General features: G+C 46.9%; 1 protein-coding gene across 1 annotated transcript in view; it reads left to right on the top strand.

Moving 5' to 3' along the window:
• CEP192 (centrosomal protein 192) overlaps window positions 1-13,259 on the top strand; it is a 1,919,503-nt gene that overhangs the window by 538,110 nt on the left and 1,368,134 nt on the right. The window contains exons 15-18 of the mRNA XM_086965571.1: window positions 2,602-2,731; window positions 2,832-2,947; window positions 10,929-11,988; window positions 12,083-12,212. Coding sequence (XP_086821697.1) covers window positions 2,602-2,731; window positions 2,832-2,947; window positions 10,929-11,988; window positions 12,083-12,212 — 1,436 coding nt within the window. The remainder of the gene's footprint in view (window positions 1-2,601; window positions 2,732-2,831; window positions 2,948-10,928; window positions 11,989-12,082; window positions 12,213-13,259) is intronic.

Below are 13,259 nucleotides of genomic sequence, written 5' to 3'. Positions count from 1 at the left end.
GGAGAGTGTGAGGATTCTATTTTCTATAGTCAAACAACGTGTATCGCTGCAAATATACTGGTACAATGTTTTAAAACTTGGTCTGATTTATATGTAACTCCAGCTCGCATCTATACATGGGGGGGGTCCAGTTTAGCGCCAGAGCGGGAGCCAAGGCCTCCCTGAACTGGTTTGAACTGGAGTATCTCAGTGGTACTGGCAAGTGCACCCACCCTGTCCCAATACACTAAGTAAAAACTGGGAGGTGTTCACACCTCCCTGTGACAGGAAACCTAATGTCCTGCCTTCCCCTGCTCGAGCTCAACAGCAGGAGTGCAGAATCGTGTCTCTGGTCGGCAGCAGCCATAGTTTGCTGTCCGGGTCTAGAAGACTGGTACTAGGAGCACTGAGGGCCTCCCGGAGGAGCTTTACAGTGCATGGAAACTTACCTCTCACACCGTTAACAGTGTGTGGGTATAATTCCAACATGCTTGATACCAAACACGACAGTTCGTTGCAGCCAGTTTAGAGATAGCCATTACGTAGTGGCCACTCTATGTATCAAAATGGCTGATACACTTATAACCAGTGAGAATGGACTCTGAAGGTTCTTGGGGTGTCCTGCTCATGCAGGGACATACTTGCACTTAGAATTGAGCAGGCTGCCTCCAGGATTGAAAGGCCTGCCTTAGGGGTGACTTATAGGTTCTAAGTGCAGTGACCTCAGATATAGGGAAACGTATATCTGTCGTAAGTGGTGCTAGCACCAGCTTCACAGGCTGCAATTGCAGGCCTGTAGTCTCAATTTGAGTGGTCTTCCATAGGTGCCATAATACATGCTGCAGCCCATGGGAGACCCCTAGTGCACCTATACCCCTGGTACCTTTGAAACAGATACTAGGGACTTACAAGGGTACACCAGTAGCCAATCTGGAGTGTCCCGAAGTACTCCCAATGTCCAATTTAGGGAAGAAGCACAAAGACTGGGGTCCTTTTTAGCAGGATCCTGGTCAGATTAGCCAGAAAAACATAGCAACGTCAGGCAAAAAGTGGGGGTAACCACGCAGAAGGATCATGCCTTCCTACAGTAAGGTTTTAACTTGGAGTCGTACATCAGCAGAGGCGGTGTCAGAATATATTTTGAGCATTGCCAGTCTGGGTTTCTTATCGTTCCGTATGTAGGTCATGATCTGTTGGTCGATCAAGAGTAGTCTCATTCTGGGGTTAGGCAGTGGGAGCATGCCAAATGTATAATTATAACGAGTAGCGAATTTCACTTTTTATAGTTTGAACTCTTCCCTAGAGCGAAAGCTTGAGCGTTACCACTTATGTAATTCTTGTTGCAACTGGTTGGCCAATATTGTAATGTTGTCTTGTACCATCCATCACGTCTCTGCTGATCAGAATTTCCTAGTATTTTAATTTTGTTGGGACTCACTTGAAGGAGAGATCTGATATAGGAAGTGCATTGTTGTAGAGTTATTCACTGACACGGCTTCACTGAGCAGACTGCAAACTATCCAAAATGCTGCAGCCAAGCTCATCCTTGACCTCCTGAGAAGAGCCCACATTACCCCTATCATCCCCCACATCAGAGGGTTCCACTTGGCTTCCCGCCCAAAAAAGGTGCCAGTTCAAACTGCTGACCCACTAGGCCTTGCACAACAAAGGACCAGCCTACCTAAACCACAAACTAAACTTCAATCAACTTGGCAGACAACTACGCTCCTCCTCCCTTATTCACACGCCCCCTTTCCACAGAAGCGGCTGTCACACCTTCTCCTATCTGTCCACCAAGACCTGGAATGGCCTCTCACCCCACCCCTGAACTGTAGCCACCCAACAGAAGTTCAGAGATTGCCTAAAACATGGATGTAAACTGAAAACTGCCTGCAGCAGATTAACCCCCCAACCCCACCATGCCTGGATACCCTTGCGGGTGATAATCGGCAAATCATTGATTGATATGTATGCAGCCTAAAGATGGCTAAACATGGGCAGGTTTCACTGAATTTTCATTGAAGTTTTAAAACGAAACCAATTGCATTGATTATGACCATAGAAAATCTTTAACAAACCTTTGAATTGGCCTGTATCGGGTCTATTGGCATGTATGCGTGCGGGGCATTCCTACTTACGTGGGGGCTCAAGCGGTGGCTTACCAACCCAACATAAATCTACTACAAACATACATGTACTCCACTCCAAACAAAAATAATTAGTAAAAAACAATATGATTTACAGCACCAATAGCTCTAACTTTCACAAATGCGAGACCGATTGCATTGCAAATGCTTGTTACTTCCAGTTCTTGGTATTAACCTCATTTTTCACTGCCACGTTCATACAGTGCTGAAGACATTTTGCACTCAGGACTTCATGTTAAATCTGAGCAAAATGAACAAACCGTGTTTCTTTGCAGCTGGCCTGTGTTTAAGAGGATCAATCTGCAGAGGCAGCCCAGTATCCACCAGAGCCATAGTATTAATAACTTTTGATCTGTTAATTGTAGTTTCTGCAGGATCTTAACACTTCATTGTTTTGCGCAGTGACATGCTTTGAGGCTTTGATTAACAATTATTGCAAGTAACAAACATTTTTGTCTCTAACTTATTTCCACAGCCATCTTTTGGATATTACATAAGGTCTCCAGAGAAGCAGGATCCAATAGTTTTATTGCGATCTTCATGTGCATCATTAGGCTTTACAGACTGTGAAGATGTTATAAAATTCTGCGACAATACAGTGACAGGTACATTAACAAGTATTGCTTTACTGTGTTTCCTAATCTGTTGCCACTATCTGCAAAACTTGTTGCTTATAATTGCCGTTTAATTTTTTGGGCTATTTAGAAGAAATGGAAAATAAACAACCCAATTCCACATTCACTGTTGGAAAAGTAGTTTCAGCTGTAGAAAAGGACACACCAATTTCTTCAACACAAACTGGAAGCCCTCAGATTCATAAGGTATTCACTTTGCCCTGATGTTTAATGTTTACATTTTATTTGCTGTTAAGATTATGGTTTATAAATTACTTTGTGGATTAGCAAACATTAAATTTGTACGGTATAATGTACAAACCTGCTTGTGCAGTAGATGAATTGCACAATCTTTTGTCAAAATACATTGGAGGGTGTTTACAGGAAAATGTTACAAACACCATTTTGTGCATTTGACCTTAATCTTCAATATGTTCAGCCTTTGACTGTGTAAGAATGATAAGTTTTCTTGAATGTATCCTTTCTGTTTACATACAGCTAATCAGAACAAAGCTTACATGATTGCCTACCTCTTACTATTAGGTCAAGTTTGTCCCAAAAACACATTAAAAAGTGGCTTTCCAGCCAACCTTCCCTGCTTAAGTAGTGTCTGCCTCCTAGTGTCCCTAAATTGACTTTCTAGCCTTAATGCAGTGGTGATATGAAAAGTTCTAGTTAGGTATACTTTACGCTTTTTGTAAAATTGTCCTATACCTTTGAGAACTCTAGCAAGCACTCTGAAGTGACTCAATTTGCTGCAGATTCAATAGTACCGAAGACATAAGTGTTTGGTTTAGCCTCACTTTTGTTCTTACCATTACCATTTGACTCCTAAAAAGACGGCTGAATTGCAAGTGCTACATTAGTAGGTTACGTTTTCACAGCGTGTGACGTGCTGATGCTTCTGCAACCTCACCCCAGCTCATGAGTTTAGCAGGCATTTCAACATGCTACTAATATCAAGTGTACATTAAATGTTACCCTAGGTTCCTCTGTTAATCAACAGGGATTCATTCCCTGTTATGTTTGACAATGCATTAAACAGTGAAAGAAACAGGTTAGTGTTAGATTCCTTACCTTATAATATCCCCAGGCGTCAGGCTGGATCCGGAAAGTTTTCGTCAGCAGTACCCCTGCGCGTCGGTTGGCGTAGTCTGCGGCTCTGCGTCCGTCGTTGGCGTCGCAATCGCTGAAATGACGTTGTCGGAGTACTTAGACGCTGCCCTCGCGCGCTGATGTCAGTTCTTCTTTTTTCCCCGCCAGCAAGCGCAGATCCGGGAAGAGCAGTACTCTGGGTTTAAACCTTGCGACGCCTGTCACTGCTTGTCGGTGACAGACCACCACCATCGGTGCCTTTACTGTCTTTGGGCCGGCCACAATGACAAGTCGTGCCCCGACTGCCGGGCCTTGACCTCGAAGGCTAGACAGGTGCAGTCCCATAAGCTGCTCTAGCTCCGGCAGTCAGCTCCGCGCCGTTCGAGGTCCCGGTCAAGGAGGAAGTCGAGAGACCGGTTGCGGAGCCGCAGTCATCGCCGCTCGTTGAGTCACCACCACTCGTCAGGCTCCAAGTCGAGGCATTCGAAAAAGAAGTCGAAGAGGCATCATCGCTCTTTCGACTCCCCCCGATGCTCGCGCGACGTGGCCGGGGGTTCGGGCGACTGTGCCCGCGCGGCTTAGCTGGAGCCCCAGGCGCCACGTCCAGCTCTATAGCCGCCGGTCCCTGGGCTGCACGCGACGTCGGAGGAGATAAGTGCTTTCCTCGTGGCCATGAGGAATCACTTCTCTGTCGGAAACTGCCGAGGCACCTTTGGGCCCGTGGGTCCGACTGGGAGCCCTAGCGGGCTGGAAGCTCCGGTCCCAACGCCGCAGGGCCCCACAGGAACCAGGCCTGGATCCGGGTCGTCGCCAGTCGACCTCACGACTCCTCCTCTGGCGCCGACCCTGAGGGTGTCGCTCCCGGTGCAGTCTCCGGACGACGCCGTCCCCGGTTTCAGCCCCTGACCGGGTGCAACGCCGAAGCGGCGCCACTCTGCGCAGTCTCCGCCGATGAATGAACAATTCACCTATGACCCGGCTCCATCATTTTTCCTGGTTCCCAGGACATGCATGACTAGGAGGACTGGGAGGGGTCTGAGAACCCTCTGGCACAGCAGTGCCAGTTAAGCCATGACTGGGCAGATGTGCTGGGAGAGGCTAGTGGTCTAGACACTTCGCATGACACTGGATTCATCTCTCCTCCTTCCGTGGCTTCGGAGGAGGGGACTACTTATAGCGTGGTGTTGAACAGGGCGACTAAGGCCTTGGCTCTTGAGCTCCCTGTCGCAGGCGTGAGGACTAACCTCTTCACTGAGGTGCTCAAACCGCATGCAAGCTCCTCTGAGCCTCTACTGCCTTTAACGAAGCCCTCACCGACGTTCTGATGGGCACCTGGTCCAAGCCCTCTACAGACCTCACTGTGGATCGGAACCCGGCCCGACGCCACCGCCCGGCTACGGAGAACCCCTGCTTTCTGTCCGTTCACCCCACCCCCAAGAGCCTGGTGATTCAGGCCTCTACGTCCCAGACCCCATTCCCAACTGCTCCTCTAGATCAGGAATCCAAAAGGTATGATCAGTTTTGGAAGAAACTGTTCTCCTCTGAGTTTGGTGTTCCAATCTGTCAACACGGACCTTTACATCCCACTCTCTGTGGGATACGGTTGCAAAGTTGCTGCCACAGTGTCCGGAGGAGGCCCAGACAAGGCTCGCTCAAGCCCTGGCGGAGGGGTGGGATTCAGCACGGTACTCTATTAGATGTAGACTTGACACCACGGACTCTCTGGGCAGAGCGGTTTCCAGGGCAGTGGCGATTCGTCGCCACGCCTGGCTGCGGTCTGCCAACTTCTCGGGGGGGATGTCCAGGCCACACTCATGGACATGCCCTTCGATGGCCGTCTCCTCTTTGGCGACAAGGCGGATAGTGTGCTGGAGTGTTTCAAGGACTCCAGGGCTACGGCCAAGTCCTTGGGCCTGGGCCAGCGCCAGCAAAATTCTGCTTTTCGCCCCTTTCGTGGCCAAGGAAGGGGCGCCCCCACACATCCAGCCAGCCACAGGCCGCAGAACCAGTCTCAACGCGGTAGCGGACGTGGTTAGCGCTGTGGCGGTGCCGGGGGACAACGGCTGGGTCAGTCCACATCCGCCCCGCAGAATCTGCCTCTAAGCCTTCCTTGTCTGGCATTTCAGGCCCATTTAAAACCAGTGGTGGGCAGGGTTCGCCATCACCTCCTCCATCACGTCGGACAGGTGGGTGCTACAAATCGTCCGGATGGGCTACTCCCTCCCCTTCGAGGCAACACTTCCACCCATGCCTCCGCAATACCACCGCATGTCGGGGGATCACTTGCAACTTCTGCAAGAGGAAGTAACGGCCCTCTTGGCCAAAGGGGCAGTTGAGCGCGTTCCTGGGCCAGAAGTAGGGTGTGGTTGTTGTTCCCACTATTTTCTGGTTCCCAAGAAGGGCAAAGGAGGCCTTCGCCCTATCTTGGACCACTGGAACGTCCACGGCTTCCTCTGGAAGGACAAGTTCAAGATGCTGACATTGGCTCAGGTCTTATCTGTCCTAGACCCTGGAGACTGGATGGTGGCGTTTTACTTGCAGGACGCTTATTTTCACATCCCCGTCCTGCTGGCGGTTCACGGTAGGCCAAGAGCACTTTCAGTTTACCGTGCTCCCCTTCGGCCTTAACAGCGCCCCTCAGGTGTTCACAAAAGTGATGGCGTGGTCGCATCTCATCTGTGCAGATCAGGGGTTCCAGTCTTCCCCTATCTCGACGACTGGTTGTTGAAGGCGGGCTCGCCCCAGACAGTCGCCTCCTACCTCCAGACTACGGCCGACCTCCTGCACCTGCTGGGGTTCTCCAGCAACGTGCCAAAGTCACACCTGTGCCCTTCTCAGAAGCTCCTCTTCATCGGAGCGGTTCTGGACTCAGCGCAGTTTCGGGTTTATCCCCCTGAGCAGCGGGTTCAGGATATTCAGGCTCTGATTACGATCTTTCAGCCTTTATCCAGAGTTTCGGTCAGGTTGATGCTGTGACTCTTGGGGCTGATGGCCTCCTGCATCCTACTGGTGCATCACGCCAGGTGGCGGATGCGGGCTCTGCAGTGGGACCTGAAGTTTCAGTGGGCACAGCATCAGGGCAACCTGTGCGACCACGTCCTGAGCTCTAAGGGCACTGCGAGTCAGTTGCAGTGGTGGTTCACGAACTGCGATTAGGTCAGCTGCAGATCCCTCTCCCTACCCCAACCGGAGCACGTAGTTGTGACGGATGCGTCCCTCCTGGGATGAGGGGGCCACATGGGAGAGGCTGAGATCAGAGGCCTCTGGTCTCAGGCAGAGTCCCGGCTCCATATCAACCTTCTGGAGCTGCGAGCGATCCGACTTGCACTGAAGGCATTCCTTCCCTCTGTCCAGGACAGTGTAGTGCAGGTGTTCACGGACAACACCACCGCCATGTGATACTGCAACAAACAGGGTGGGGTGGGGTTATGGACCCTATGTCAGGAGGCTCTGCGCCTCTGGACATGGCTGGAACACCAGAGAGTCACCCTGGTGGTTCAACACCTGGCAGGATCCCTGAACACCAGGGCGGACTAACTCAGCCGCCGGTGCATGATGGATCACGAATGGCGTCTGCACTCGGACGTGGCGCAAGGTCTCTTTCAGCAGGGGGGAGAACCTTGGTTAGATCTATTCGCAACCGAAGAGAACGCGCAATGTCATCAGTTCTGTGCCTTGGAATTTCCAAGGCGGCACTCGCTTGGAGACTCTTTTCGTCGCGAGTGGAGCTGTGGTCTGTTGTACGCCTTTCCGCCTATACCACTTCTGCCCAGGGTGCTGAAGATCAGGCGAGACCGGGCCCAAGTCATCCTTGTGGCTCCGGACTGGTCACGAAGATACTGGTATCCCGAGCTACTCAGCATGTCAGTCGATCCCCCGATTTGTCTGCCGCTTCAGGAGGACCTTCTGTCGCAGCAGCAGGGGACGGTCCTCCACCCGAACCTGTCCAGTCTCCACCTACATGCGTGGAGATTGAGCCGTGACAATTGAGGCCATTTGACTTGCCTCCTGAAGTCTGTGATGTGATTCTGGGAGCCAGGCGTCCCTCCACAAAATCGGTATATGCCTGCAGGTGGAACAAATTTGTGGCATGGTGCACGGCAAAGGCTGTGGATCCCCTTTCTGCCCCTCTTTCAGAGGTTCTCCTCTGTCTCTTGCCCAGCAGGGCTCTACTCTGGGCACTCTAAAAGGCTACCTCTCTGCCATTTCCGCCTTCTTAAGGCTCCCTGATCAGCCCTCTTTGTTCAAGTCCCTGGTTGTAAATAGGTTTTTGAAGGGCATCACTCGTATGTTTCCTCCTGTTCCTTTCGTGATGCCTCAGTGGGACTTGAACCTTGTTCTGACTTATCTGATGTGCGTTCCCTTCGAGCCACTTCATAACTGTCCTCTTCGTCTCCTTACTCTTAAGACTGTATTCCTGGTTGCCATCCCCTCTGCCAGGAGAGTGAGTGAGCTCCAGGCTCTTTCTTCTTAACCTCCCTTCCTTTCTGTCCATCCGGACAAAGTTGTGTTGTGGATACGACCCTCTTCCCTGCCCAAGATAGTCACAGCCTTCCACATCGGGCAGTCCATCACCTTGCCCACCTTCTTTTCGCCTCTGCATCCCTCGAAAGAGGAAGAGAGGCTCCACCGTCTGGACCCAAAACGTGCACTCTCATTCTATCTGGATCGCACACGCCAGTTCCTGGTGGATGACCAACTCTTTGTTGGTTACATGGGCGCTAAAAAGGGACGGGCGGTGCACAAACAAACCATTTCTCGATGGGTCGTCTTGTGCATCAAGGCTTGTTACTCTTTGACTCGAAAGGAGCCTCCTGTGGGGCTTCGTGCCCATTCCACACAGGCCACGGCGGCTACGACTGCCCTGGGCCCGGGGAGTTCCCTTGCAGGACATCTGTCAGGCAGCAACGTGGGCCTCGCTGCACATGTTCACAAGACACTACTGCCTGGACAACCAAGTCCGAAGAGATGGCTTTTTCATCCGTTCCGTTCTCCAGGACTTTATGGTGTGATCATTGGTTCGCAGACCCACCACCGGGTTTGGTATTGCTGGGGTATCTATTCTAAGGTAAGGAATCTAACACTAGCCTGTTTCTTTCAGGTGCACAAGTTACTTACCTTCGGTGACGATATATCTGTAAGAAACAGTAGTTAGTGTTAGATTCCTTACAGCCCCACACATCCTCCCCGTTCTGCGAACCGATACCTAAGGTTAAGGGCATCCCTTTCAGGGCCCTAGTTTCATGGCACCAGTGTCTTTTTCTATCATGGCTCTGCGTTCCTGACGCGGAAAGATATATACAGAACTGACGTCACCGCGCAAGGGCGGCGTCTAAATACTCCGTCACTCCGGCGATCACGACGCCGACGACAGATGCAGAGCCGCAGACGACGCCTACCGACGCGCAAGGGTACTGCTGACGGGTCCAGCCTGACGCCTGGGGATATTCTAAGGTAAGGAATCGAACACTAACTACTGTTTCTTACTGATATATCGTTACCGAAGGTAAGTAACTTGTGCTTTAGCAATGGTTTATGGGTGTATGGGGTTCGCATTGACCTTCCCCTTTGCAGGGAACCCAGCACTTTTCTTTTCCCATTGGGATCATGATTTTCACATAAAAGACCTCATTCTATTCACAGGATGCAGATAAACCACAGTGATTTTGAGGCTTTTAATGATACTTGTGATGCTTTTGGAGAGCAACTGTTTATACAGTTATATAGTGATGTGCTGAGCTAATATCTAAATGTGCTTGGCTCTTCCTCGTGAAATAAAAGCCTTATAGGTTTATGCTGGTGGTTAATAGCCATGTATCTGTGAATTTGTGAGTCAGCACCGGGTTGGAAATAAGAGAAAGTTGAGTTTAGAGGATTTTGAAGAGAAGCTCATTTTGATAGCCTATAGGAGATCGCTTGGATTCCAGGATATTATGGCATAGCTGTATATATTATTCAGAGGGCTCTGATTAAAAATATAAATAGAGTAGCGGTCTCATAAGCTGTGCCAAGTGCTGATAATCATTCTGCATTAGGATCCTCACTGAAGTCATAAACCGAGAATATTCTTGTGCATTTGCAGGTATCCTGGAATACTTTATCCAAGAGATACTGAAATGTATTCTTGAGATGAAGATAACCACCTCAATTTCCATAGAATTATAGTTGCTTCCATTGTGAGACATTGGTAATAGTAGCAGAACAAATTAATGATTCAAAGTTAACCCCCACAGGGGAAATAGAATATACGTATACCTGTAAATGTTTCTCTGTCTTCATAGTTTACGTTACACACTTAATGTTTCCAGTGTGATAAAGCATCTTGAGGATCACGGACTCCTGAATGATTAAAACTCTTAGTTCAAATAAGCAATTTCTATTCCAGAGAAACTCCGAATGCTTGACAAAACTGGTTTTCCTCTTGTTTTTTAATTTGAATCTGTGTTTTTTGTGGACAAATAGTTTTATGCTAAGATTGACACTTGACTTCAAGATTAGAAAGGCAGTGTATACTGGTTAAGCGTTGCCAGCCTGCCGCAAGGAAAGGACCGTTATTGACTGATAGATTTTTCCTGACAGTGCCTAGAAAAATCCACAGAATTATGGCTGATTTGTAGAGTAAAAATCGTTGTACAGGACAATTAGAATGTGTTAAAATACTGCTGATGTTCTGGCATCAAAATGTTGCATTTCAACTCCTGTAACTGAATGACTTACAGCTGTAGCCTTGCTTGCCTGAATATATGGTTCCTTTAGAAACTGACCTAGATACCGTATGCTGTCAAAGAATAATCTGGTGTTTTTGACAAACTTTTTTTCAAATGCCGTCATGAAGACGTGAAGTGTTTCTAATATAAGAAAGTTGCAGCTGTGACACATACAAGAATAAAATTCTGCTAGTTAAATATTAAATCAGTCAGATAGAATGTTACTTTTGGTGTAATAACCTGTTCTTTAAATGTTTTAACTTATTGATATATATATTTCCCACCGTGTTGATAGTTTTTCCAGATCCTTAAACCTTATTTAAAAAGTATTTTCTATATTGTATTTTCTGGATTTATCTTATTTGACGTGGTCTCTCTTAATGTAGGAACAACAATCCAGGGAATATGTGGACTCATCGAACCAATCTGATTCCCCTTTAAGTATCAGCACAATTGCTTCTGCTATTGCAAATGCGTCATCTAGTGCTGGTCCAGCACAGCTGGCTGCCATCATAATGGCTCTTTCAAATAAAAATAGACAAAAACCAAGACCTCCTAAACAAGACACTGGTGTGGCATCAGAGGACACAGTTTGGTACAGCTCTTTAAATACTGGTTGTAATAGCCTTCTTGACATTGAGAAATACATAAAAGAAATTGATTTGAGTGATTCAGAAAGTATGCGCTCTGACATGTCCGTTGCCGATTTACCATGGGATATGCGTCTTGCTAAAGCACCTGCAAAGACTCCACATGAGGATTTACTGACGAGTACTATTAAAAAGACGAAGGCAGGCTCATTGTCTCTTCTGGGTTTAAAAGAAAGCCCTATTGAAAAAAAAGGTTCTTTGGGAAATGCAAATGCATTGCCAAAAAATGGTGAGAAGCCAAACAAAAGTCCATTGTTACGCGATTCAGACGAGAAGACAACCTGTGAATGTCCTTTTCCAAAGCCTAAAAGTAGTGCACAGAAGCATGATGTGGAAAATCACTCAACTGAGAATTCAGTTGGAATTACAACTCCAGTTCAGGGAAAGCTTCTTGATAGTGATACCAAATATAATGTGGAAGAGCTTGAAATTGATGATAGAATGTCTCCATCCCACAATTCGAAGAGTGTGGGCTCATTGGTTAGTGGTCAGTCCAATGTAACTATTCCACCTACAGACATTAAAAGAGAGAATCATCAAACTGTTAACCGTAACATACAAAGCGCATCACTTGAAAAACCTCATACTGCACCATTTAAGAACATGAAACCGACCAACAAATCTATTCTGTATAAATCAAATGGAGATCAAGTAACTGAGAGTGTTCATTCGGTTGCAGTAAGTAAAAAGCCACAGGAATCTGGAGAATTGCCTAAGGCAGCTGCAGCTGGTATTTATAAAAATAAAGAGAAACATGTGAATTTTGAACATGCGGTGTCATCCACTAAAAACGTTGGTAAGTTCTGCTCTTGCTTTTTTTTTTTAATTGCTGAATGAAAATTTAATACACAGCAATAAGTGTTTGACACTGTTGTATTCATGAATTCTAGATTTGAAATCCAAATTACCACACTCTGCTGGAAGTCATTCAAAGGATGAACATTACAGTTTCAGACCCTCTACATCACCTCTGATTCACTCCTCTCCAAGTCAGGATTCTTTAACACCGATTCTATCGGGGTAAGTTTCAACCCCTCACATTTTTAATGGAGTCTAATGATTGCACTGACTTGATGATTAATGCTTAAGGAAATTGGAGATAATACTTAAGGAGATGCTTACGGAAAATGGATATGTCCAGCTAAATAACCAAATTGAGCATTATAAATTTCGTAGTTACACATTGTCTCATTATAGAAACAGGTGAATTTACTTTTTGTGTATGCTTTACCAATCCATTATGTTCTTTAAAGCTTTCTTTGTTTTAAATTTGTATAGGAAATCTTTTTTGCTACTGGCAGCCATTTGACTTTTGGTATTATTGACGTCAGCCATAAATCTGGCGACCACGTTCTACTTTTGCAGGCCAGTGACAATGTAGTAAAATAATTGAGTCTACTACAGCTATTCTGATTGCAAACAAGCACCTTCTCATTGTGCTGGAATATGCGGAGGAATAGTGTACATTAGCTGTGACCTTTTGTATGATTGCACTTGGATAGTGAAGTAAGATAGTGCAGCCTATTTTCACAAGTCTTTTACTTTGTCCACAGTGTAGACAGGATATGATGGATGACACCCTAGAAAATAAAGTTATATTGACCTTTTACTCCAAGCTCTTTTCCACTATGAGTGTGTCTTGGCCTTAGAGCACTATGTAGTTTAATTCGCAATTTGAAAGTGGATGTAAATATTGCATAGATACCTATCCAGAGGCAACACTTAACAGAGTTTAGATTGGTATTTTTCTTTTAAAACTTACAAAACTGAAACTGCCTTTCACACAAACTGTAATCCTTTTAAAAGGAGAACACATCAGCATGAATTGTGAATTGGTGCCAGAAAGGCAACCGCTTCCAGAAGCTGAAAATATAACTTAACAGCTTTAAAACAGGCAGTACCGACCGTTTTGAATCATCCCCACTGCCATTTTACTCTATTTCCTTTTCAGATTTCTTTATAGAGAAGCCTAGAGCCCAGGTCTCAGCCTTTTAATCTATTTTCTGACTAAATATTTCCTATTATGTTTTTATCTTGTTTACTAGGTGTGTTTTGGGTATAGTTACA

The sequence above is a fragment of the Lissotriton vulgaris genome, chromosome 4_1, assembly GCF_964263255.1.
Source record: "Lissotriton vulgaris chromosome 4_1, aLisVul1.2, whole genome shotgun sequence".
NCBI classification, from domain to species: domain Eukaryota; kingdom Metazoa; phylum Chordata; class Amphibia; order Caudata; family Salamandridae; genus Lissotriton; species Lissotriton vulgaris.
The sequence above is the reverse complement of the archived record's forward strand: the minus strand, read 5'-3'. Positions and strand labels throughout refer to the sequence as shown.